The sequence below is a fragment of the Somniosus microcephalus genome, chromosome 6 (genome assembly GCF_052327205.1).
Source record: "Somniosus microcephalus isolate GS21.2 chromosome 6, FLI_Smic_1.0, whole genome shotgun sequence".
Lineage (NCBI taxonomy): Eukaryota > Metazoa > Chordata > Chondrichthyes > Squaliformes > Somniosidae > Somniosus > Somniosus microcephalus.
In genome coordinates this window covers 101,415,997-101,426,059 of record NC_140992.1, presented here as the reverse complement: position 1 = coordinate 101,426,059, position 10,063 = coordinate 101,415,997, and the positions used below count along the sequence as shown (strand labels likewise).

The window sequence follows — 10,063 nt, the reverse complement described above, 5'->3', positions numbered from 1 at the left end:
AACCACTTTCAAAGCTCATCTAAACATCCCTCTTTTGTTCCCTTGTAGCTCCAAATACTCGGGATGGTGTCTGGGTATCAGTTTGCCAGATCAAACAAAGCTGGACTTTCCACCGGGATTCTCTGACAGGAAATTACCTCAACCCCTGGAGAAACAGCGTTAATGGCTAAGAACATTATTTATTGGGGGGCACTAGCCATGGTTATGACAGGAAATTAGGAGAACCCTATGGAAATTCAGGGTACATGTAACTCCGCAATAACCAGGAATTGGTCTTGGGAGCTCTCTGGTCTGCGCGGCTCTGTACCGCAGCACATGATCCATCCACCAACTGAACCAGCAGCTCTTCTCTTCGACGGGATCTCCGTTTGGCTCTTCAACCTTGTTCATCTTCATTACTTTCAGTTTCCCTTCTCGTGTTTGATCAGGTATCTGCCAAGACTCGTTTTCACAGCCACATCATTTTCCTCAGTAACTGTCTCCGGTTCCGACTTACTCCACGTGGATTCCAACTAAACTTCCACCCTTCGTGCTTCAGATCCACCCAGGATTACAAATATCTCCAAGATATTCATCGTTCCTCGAACTACTGTTCTCGCCGCATCCTGAGATCCACGCTCAACGCCATGCGGCGCCACATGAACACTCTCGACCTCTCTGTTCAGCAACACCGGCGCACTCTATCTCAAAGCTGTCCGCGTCCACAGTTCCATTTCATCCTTCGACTCATCCGACGCTTCAACAAAAAACTTTTTTACTTCCTTTCCGATGTCAAGGACCGCAAGCTTCATCAACTCTTGGACACCAACGCCCCTCCGGAACCTTCTTCCCCTTCACTGTCCTCTGACCCCCCTTCTCCCAATCTCACCCCCTGCCGCGTTTTCACTATCCCCTCTGACCTTCCACTCTCTGACCCCGAACGATCAGTCCTCAGCAAAAGCCTGAGCTTCATCCCCTTACGCCCCCACCTCAATGAATTTCGAGCTCGGCACGATGTTGAGCTCTTTTTCTGCTGCCTTCATCTCCGTGCCCACTTCTCTGGCCAGGAGTCTTCCCCCTGCACAACTGACCCTTTCTCCTGCTTGCAGAATTCCCGTTCTACCTGGACCCCCTCCCCCTGGCCTCTTACCCTCTCTAGATCTTTTCATCGCTAACTGCCGCCGTGACATCGGCCATCTCCATTTCTCTGCTCCCCTCACTCACTCCAACCTACCTCCCTCTGAACTTGCAGCACTCCATTCTCTTAGATCCAACCCTGACATTGTCATTAAACCCGCTGACAAGGGCGGTGCTGTTGTTGTTTGGCGTACTGACCTCTACCTAGCGGAGGCTGAACGCCAACTCTCCGACACCTCCTCCTATCTCCACCTGGACCATGACCCCACTACCGAACATCAAACCACCTTTTGCAAGACTGTCACTGACCTCATCTCCTCTGGAGATCTTCCCCCCGCTGCCACCAACCTCATAGTTCCCCAACCCCGCACAGCCCGCTTCTACCTCCTTCCCAAGATCCACAAACAGGACTGCTCTGGTAGACCCATCGTTTCAGCCTGTTCTTGCCCCACGGAACTTATCTCTTCCTATCTTGACTCTATCTTTTCTCCCCTTGTCCAGTCTCTTCCCACCTACATCCGCGACTCTTCGGATGTCCTCTGCCACTTTAACAGTTTCCAGTTTCCTGGCCCCAACCGCTTCTTTTTCACCATGGACGTACAATCCCTCTACACCTCCATCCCCCACCATGATGGCCTGAGGGCGCTCCGCTTCTTCCTTGAACAGAGGCCCGACCAGTCCCCATCCACCACCACCCTCCTCCACCTGGCTGAACTTGTTCTCACATTGAACAACTTCTCCTTTAACTCCACTCATTTCCTCCAAATCAAAGGTGTTGCCATGGGTACCCGCATGGGTCCTAGCTATGCCTGCCTTTTCGTGGGCTATGTGGAACAATCTTTGTTCCAGTCCTACTCGGGTCCCCTCCCTCACCTCTTTTTCCGATACATTGATCACTGTATCGGTGCCGTTTCCTGCTCTCGCCCCGAACTTGACAATTTCATTCACTTTGCCTCCAATTTCCACCCTTCCCTCACCTTCACGTGGTCCATCTCTGACTCTTCCCTTCCCTTCCTCGACTTCTCCGTCTCCACCTCTGGGGATCAGTTATCGACCAATATTCACTACAAGCCCACTGACTCCCACAGCTACCTGGACTACACTTCCTCCAACCCCGCCTCCTGTAAGGACTCTATTCCATTCTCCCAGTTTCTCCGTCTCCGCCACATCTGCTCCAACGATGCCACCTTCCACACCAGTGCTTCAGACATGTCTTCCTTTTTCCGCAACCGAGGATTCCCCTCTACCATGGTTGACACTCCCCTCGACCGTGTCAGTTCTATCTCCCACACTTCTGCCCTCACCCCTGCCCCTCCCTCCCGGAATCATGATAGGGTTCCCCTTGTCCTCACTTTTCACCCCACCAGCCTTCACATTCAACAGATCATCCTCTGGCATTTCCGCTACCTCCAAAGTGATCCCACCACCAAATGTATCTTCCCCTCCCCTCCCCTTTCAGCATTCCGTAGGGACCGCTCCCTCCGAGACACGCTAGTCCACTCCTCTATCACCCCAAACAGCCCTTCCCCTTCGCCTGGCACCTTCCCGTGCAAGCGGAGGAGATGTAACACCTGCCCCTCAACCTCCCCACTTCCCACTGTCCAGGGCCCCAAACACCCCTTCCAGGTGAAACAGCTATTTACTTGTACTTCTCGCAATCTAGTATACTGTATTCGCTGCTCACGATGCAGTCTCCTCTACATTGGGGAGACCAAACGCAGATTGGGTGACTGCTTTGCGGAACACCTCCATTCAGTCCGTAAGGGTGACCCCGAGCTTCTGGTCGCCTGTCATTTTAATTCACCGCTCCATTCCCACTCGGACCTCACCGTCCTTGGCCTCTTGTATTGTTCCACAGAAGCTCAACGTAAACTCGAGGAACAGCACCTCATCTTCCGATTAGGCACTCTGCAGTGTTCCGGACTCAATATCGAGTTCAACAATTTCAGATCATAACCTCGGCCCCATTACATTTTTTTCTGGTATTTTTCCACTCCTTTCCCCCCCCCCTTTCCTTTTGTTTCTCTCTCACACCTGGCAGCTATCTCTTGCCCTGCCAGTACACTTCTCACCTAATCTCAGCCTATTACCATCTCGTCTAGCTTCGTATACTTTTTATTGTCTCTTTTACTTCATTTGTTTCTTTCACTTCTTTTGTCCGATCGCAGCCCTGCCTTTGATCTATTTTCTTTTCTTTCCAGTTTTGAAGAAGGGTTCGACCCGAAACGTCAACTCAAATTTATCTCCACGGATGTTGCCTGACCTGCTGAGTTTTTCCAGCATTTTCTGTTGTTGTTTCGGATTTCCAACATCTGCAGTATTTTGCTATCGTCATAGGGAATGCAGGCAGTTTGAACTGGTTGCTCAGGAAAGTCTCAGTGGCTTACATTGTAAAAACAGACATTATTACCCCCGTTAGTGTGTTTGATGACACTGTCGTCACAGAGCTTTGTTGTAGTAATACTGTAGAAACCACTTTGCAGCTTGTGCTGGTTAGAAAACATGAATAAATGGGAGGACTCAGAGGAAATGCCCTTCTTTTATGACATTGTGGTGAAGTGTCAGTGCATGAGACTGAACTGTAGGTTTTTAACCAGTAGATAGTTTCTGTGTATAAACAGTGGCTGCGAGGGTTGAGGAGAAATAACAGAACTGAAAGATAATTGAAAATAATCATCTTTCTAAGTATGAGGAGTTTGCCATTTTATTGGTACAGTAAGGCACAAAATTACAACTTGTTTATTCTCTCTAGAAATATTAATTGCACCAGTGGATTATGTTTAGATGTATTCAATTACAGTTTAATTTTGTGACAGAAAAATACTCCACTAATCCAGCTGTTAATAGAAAAATCAATTTATGAAACAATGATCATGTGTTTGGACCAATTAGTATTTATTTTTAAAAGGATAATTACAAGACTGATTTTTTCACCTCTTCAGAGTTGCACTTTACGCCAGTGACCCCAAGAACTACAGTTGTAAAGGGTCCCACAATTCCTTGCTTTGAGCCAAGGAAACAAAGGCAGCAGATTGGAGAATTCTGGCACTGTTACCTGGCAAGGTGTTTCAGCATTGTCGCTGCCTCAGATCCCCTCAACTTCCAGCAGTCAGTGATATTTCTTCAGCCATGTTGATAGACGGTACCAAATAGGGGATGAGAAGTTTGGGAGTAAATGTTCCTTCTCCCTCCAGTGAGATTTCCAAACAGATGAGAGCAAGCAGCCAGTTTGCCTTCTACTTAATTACATTTAATTTAAGTTCCCATTCACAAGAATTGTTTTATTATCACATAGAATTCCAACACAATAGGTTGACTGAGAAAAATAGTTGAAACAATTGGTAGAACGTGAGGTGCAAGTGTTACAAATCAAGGTGGTAAAATGGTATTAAAATTCTTTGGGGTATTTATGTATGTATCTTTTAAGCTTAAATGTAGTCATAAAAAATTAGGAAGCGAGTGGATTCCCAGCTTGCGTTGTAGCAAAGGCTAATAATAGAACACAAAGACAATCCGTTCAAGGAAGTATACATATATATATTTTGGAAACCTGATAAACAGATGCAGACAAATTACAAACAACATAAGTAATAGAATGTGTCAACCGTTAAACAGTAGTCCCTGATTTTGGAGGACATTATAAAATATAGTTTTAAAAAAGTAGCATTGAACAATAATTTTAAAATTCAGCAGCCATTTCGATGTGCCTCGCAGTGCAAAGACTCTGAGTTACTGTACAACCTGTCATGAAAATAATCAGCAATGTTCTCTCCAAACAATTTAAAGGGCCACTGCCTTCATTCAATCTGTTTCTGAAATATGTTAACATGACAAAATGAGTTTTCCCTGCCTGACAGTGAAGGCACTTTAAATGTAAGAAGTAAAGGATCACTGTTTTGTTGAAGTATGTATATGGGCTACTTTAGCTATAATTCCATGTTTTACATAGAACAGCGTTAGTAGGTTATATGGAAGTAAGTTACAATGCAATACATTTAACAAAATAGCACTTTGTATATGCATATGTCATTCTCCATCAATCAGTCATTTAAAGGGCTATCCCCCTTTTATTTTCATTTTCAAGTTTTGTTTTTTAATGTTTGTCCTGTCTCAGAAAGGCAGGAGTTTTTTTATGATTTGGCTGCGATACCCACCACGGGAATGTCCTGGGAACACTTACAGCGTAGGCCCACACAGGTAGAATAGTTGCTTGGCTGAGTTATCCAATTTCTGCCACTGCCGATAGAGTCACGTCCCAACACAGGCCACTGTCTTCAGCAGACTAGGTGAGAACATTGGGTGGAGAAGCGGGAATGATTCGACTCTTGGTCTGGTTCACTCAGTGAGAAAGTACCAATTGTTCGTTGTCCATACAGAGGCTGACACACCCTATCAACTGCTATATTTGTAGCATTAATGAAACCAAATGAGTAAATCAGTGACGTGTAGATGCAACACCGACACTGCCGGTTCAAAAAAATTAAATTGTGTTTGAACCTTCCTTGCGGTTGTGAATTTTGTGATGAAAAGGAATCTTGTGTAAAATGCAGAAAAGCAGATGTTAAAAAGAAAAATGATTTTTGAAAACTTCCTTTGCTCTGTAGACAGTTGTTGCTTCCTCATTAGTCACAATCAACATCATCTTCATCCCCTCTGCTCCTTGTGGAAAGTTTTTCCAGAAGTTTCTGCACTCGATTATCATTCGGATCTGAGCAGATCCATTTGCCCTTTACTCTGAATCTGAAAAGGAACAGACTAGATTTACTTACAGGGCCTACTATGTATGACACAGGCTCCTAATAATGATGTATATTGCCAGGCTCCAGAGGCGGACAGTGTTCTGAATACTTACACCACAGCTTTAATCCTGCAGCGACCATCATTTTCCTGTATTTTGTATTCCTCGATTCTGTTGAAGCGAGGGACCGACTTTGACATAATCTGGCAGCAGCTCTTCCGTGGTGGATTAGGAGCTGGAAAACAAAAATAAAAGGCTTGCGATTCATTGCTTGAAGGAAAGAAAGGGAAAAACCTGAAGGCCAGACTGATGGTATGAACATTTTTTTTGTCCGCTGGATCCTATGTATTTGTATCGACTGCCTTACCTGATTGCTTGATATTGGCGCTGAGTGCCTGAAATCTGAAATTGTGTCATTTTCCAGTGCTAAATTTCCAACATTGATGCAAAATTCATTTTAAAAAGCGATTGTCACTTTAAAGATATACTGAGCTTCAAACATTCGATTAGTGATATCTTATTGGTCATATTACTAATCATTAATTAAAGATTCCCAACTTGGATTGCGCTCAGCTTTAAAGAACAGCGTTTAAAGTTAGAGTAGGACAGATGGAGGTACAGGATGAGCACTGATCTCCACACTGTGCTGGCGATTCTACCTGTCAATCTAAGACAACACTTGCATATGTAGATAAGCACATTAGAGCAGCTGAAGTTTTAGTGTTAGCTCTGGTTGTCAAATGTTCCTTCAGTAGCGTGGTGGACTGGTCAGTGGTGATACCTCATTACAACACTTGCTAAAGTTTGCAATAGTCCTTGGTGGTATGAAGATAATTACTGAACGCAAAGTGTACTGGAACCACACAGACCAGTACCAGGCTATCAATAAGTTAATTAGTCGATAGGTAAAGAAGGTGCAGTAAACCTCCAGAACTATTCCAGTAGAGAACTCTATGTTAATGTGGTTGTTGTGGGTTTTGTCGGTTTAAAATCAGCGTGCTTCAAAATACACGGTGAGGTGTTGTAACCATGCTAACCATCTCCAGCCAGCGGTAAGTATAATTTTATTTCAAAATTGCTCTTCCAGTAACTTGAGACTGAATAGTGTTGTACACGATTTTATAATAAATACTTTAACCCCTTCAGCTAGTTTTCTCACATGATTCAGTCATTGTTTCAATAGAAGAAACTCAATTTAAAAAATGAAACCGCCGATGAACACAAGCAAGGACTGCAATAAATTCTGCAAATTTTGGGATAAAATATGTCTTGCTAGTTCACTTAAAAGCTATTGAAGTTTGCTTATATGTTCAGTATAGTCCTGTAAATGACATTGTTACACGTACTGAAATCCGGTAACCAATAACTTTCGTAGAAAAATATGAGCAGGAGTAGGCCCTTCTAGCCTGGTCTGCCATTCAGTATGATCATGGCTGATCCTCTATCTCAATACCATATTCCCGCTCTCTGCCCATGCCCCTTGATGGCTTTTGTGTCAAATCCCACTCAGATGGGCAATCTGACAGGATTCTGTAGAATTTACAAGTTGTTGCTCCTTAAAATTTGCTTAAGTGATGAGTTTTCTTAAAAGTAGACAGTAAAAAGAACTAAGTAATAAACATTTACAATGGGATCTCGCTCACCTGCGAACACAACCAAGGCGAAGACACTGAGAAAAATCAGTACCACAAGAACTTGCTTCATTTTCTCGAAAAAGGTTTCCTCACTGGTGGGACTGATCTGAAAATCTAAACTTTCTTTGAATCGCAGCTTTTGTATATCCTCTCAGACGGTCAGCTTCCTACATTCCGTGAAGCAAGGTGTGATGGGGAGGTGGGTTTACTGTGCCCCAGTGGAAACTCTGATAAGGTGACCAGACTGATATACCCGCCCTGTTCCTATTTTTAGCTGTTTCCTTTACATTTCTGTTCGCATGAACCATAGAAGGCATATGCTTTGTGGCCATCACTGAACAGCATTTATTTCTTTCAAATTATAGGTTGTTTTAGTTTTGATTGATGGCCAAATCGCTTTTATCGTACTCAGAAAAGTTGTTTCTTCCTGCTTGGATTGATTTCTTAATTTTCTGCAGTTTACTTTGTCAGTATGTCTTATTAGCATATCTCTGCACCTCGTCTAACCACAGAACTGCCTCAAAAGAGCGACACAGACCAAATTGACAAAGCTCCCGTATTCATCGTAAAAGTACGAGCACCAGGTTAGAGAAATAAAGTTAGTTCTTTGTAGCAAGGTCAACTGAGGTTTAGAAGTTAGATGCCCACATTGACTGACTTTCATGTCATGCAGTGGAACCTCGATTATCCTGTTGAGCGTATATGGTTGGCAGATAATTGAGGCTCCAGCTGACCCAATCTTGCCCGGTCTAAAGTTGCATCCAAGGTGGGTAAAAGACTTGTCCTGAGCCAAACCTAAGTTGAAGCCCAATGCAAAAATAAATGACCTGATTCATAGTTGCGGCCCAATGTGGATAGAAGTTGGAGCAAAGTGCAGGATAAAGACCCGAAGTTATAGCCAAGAATTTAAAAATCCCAACTTGATGTTGCATATCCCACTCGTCGGATGAGCAGACAATAATGAACAAGGATAATGAGAACTTTATTATAATTGCACCAGGAGGGAATCACTCATTATCCTTGTCAATGAATACAAAGGGAAATCTTTACATAGTACTACATAGTATTACAGTACAGAAACAAGCCATTAGACCCAACAGGTCCATGCCGGTGTTTATGCTGCACTTGAGCTTCCTCTCACCCTTCTTCATTTAGCATATCCTTCTATTTCTTTCTCCCTCATGTGTTTATGTAACTTCCCCTTAAATACATCTACGCTAGTTGTCCGAACATTCCACATTCTAGGCACTCTCTGGGTAAAGAATTTACACCTGAATTACCTATTAAAGTTATTAGTGACTATCTTATATTTATTTTCGAGAACTGTCAATTCATATTTTAATTTGAAGAACAATATAATTAAAAGTATTCAATTGATTGGACTAAGAAAGGATGGATTGGATTATATAGGATACCTTCTCTATAATTGTGTAGAGAGCTGTACACATGGAGTGTTGCAAAGTACAGGGGCTTTAAAACATAGAAAAATAGGAGCAGGAGTGGGCCATTCAGCACTTCAAGCCTGCTCCACCATTCAATATGATCATGGCTGATCCTCTAACTCAATACCATATTCCTGCTCTCCCCCAATACTCCTTGATGCCTTTTGTGTCTAGAAATCTATCTATCTCCTTCTAAAATATATTCAGTGACTTGGCCTCCACAGCCTTCTGTGGTAGAGAATTCCACAGGTTCACGACCCTCTGAGTGAAGAAATTTCTCCTCATCTCAGTTATAAATGTCCTACCCCATATCCTGATACTGTGACCCCTCATTATAGACCCCCCAGCCAGGGAAAACATCTTCCATGCATCCAGTCTGTCTAGCCCTGTCAGAATTTTATGCGTTTCAATGAGATCCCTTCTCATTCTTCTAAACTCTAGTGAATACAGGCCTAGTTGACCCAATCTCTGCTCATACGACAGCCCTGCCATCCCAGGAGCCAGTCTGGTGAGCCTTTGCTGTACTCCCTCTATGGCAAGTATATTGTTTCTTAGGTAAGGAGACCAAAACTGCACACAGTACTCCAGGTGTGGTCTCACCAAGGCCCTGTACAACTGTAGTAAGACATCCTTGCTCCTGTACTCAAATCTTCTTGCAATGAAGGCCAACATACAATTTGCCTTCCTAACTTCTTACTGCACGAGCATGTTTGCTTTCAGTGACTGGTGTACAAGAACAGCCAGGTCCCTCTGTACATCAAATTTCCCAATCTATCACCATTTAAATAATACTCTGCTTTTCTGTTTTTCCTACCGAAGTGGATAACTTCACATTTATCCACATTATACTGCATCTGCCATGTATTTGTCCACTCACTCAACTTGTCTAAATCGTCTTGAAACCTCTTTGCATCCACCTCACTGTAATGTATGTACCTTTAAGGGGAGAACTACTTTTTACAGCTCCTGTATACTGTAGTACCGGCAGTGATCACACCTGTATATAAACCCTGAGTAGTGATCTGTACGGTTAGTTCTAGAGTAACCCTCATTCAGTAAACACCTGTTGATCGTTCCCTGCAGTCTCTTGTCTGACTATTGAAGGACACAACAACAAGATACATGGATCTAAC

The 10,063-nt window shown here is 43.5% G+C and overlaps 1 protein-coding gene across 1 annotated transcript; it reads right to left on the bottom strand.

Moving 5' to 3' along the window:
- Positions 1-4,632: 4,632 nt before the first annotated feature.
- LOC147115963 (C-C motif chemokine 4-like) lies at positions 4,633-7,837 on the bottom strand. Its single transcript, XM_085989482.1, has 3 exons — positions 7,498-7,837; positions 5,969-6,089; positions 4,633-5,856 (listed from the first exon to the last, which is right to left on the bottom strand). Exons 1-3 carry the CDS (start codon positions 7,556-7,558, stop codon positions 5,739-5,741), a joined length of 300 nt encoding a protein of 99 aa, XP_085845608.1. The 5' UTR covers positions 7,559-7,837; the 3' UTR covers positions 4,633-5,738.
- Between the last annotated feature and the right edge of the window lie 2,226 nt (positions 7,838-10,063).

Excerpts from the sequence above, each read along its gene's own strand:
- LOC147115963 (XM_085989482.1), bottom strand. The coding sequence starts at position 7,558 with ATGAAGCAAGTTCTTGTGGTACTGATTTTTCTCAGTGTCTTCGCCTTG. Across the intron at positions 6,090-7,497 it reads CGCCTTGGTTGTGTTCGCAG|CTCCTAATCCACCACGGAAG; the intron begins GTGAGCGAGATC and ends TTTGTTTTCCAG. Across the intron at positions 5,857-5,968 it reads TGCAGGATTAAAGCTGTGGT|ATTCAGAGTAAAGGGCAAAT; the intron begins GTAAGTATTCAG and ends GTTCCTTTTCAG.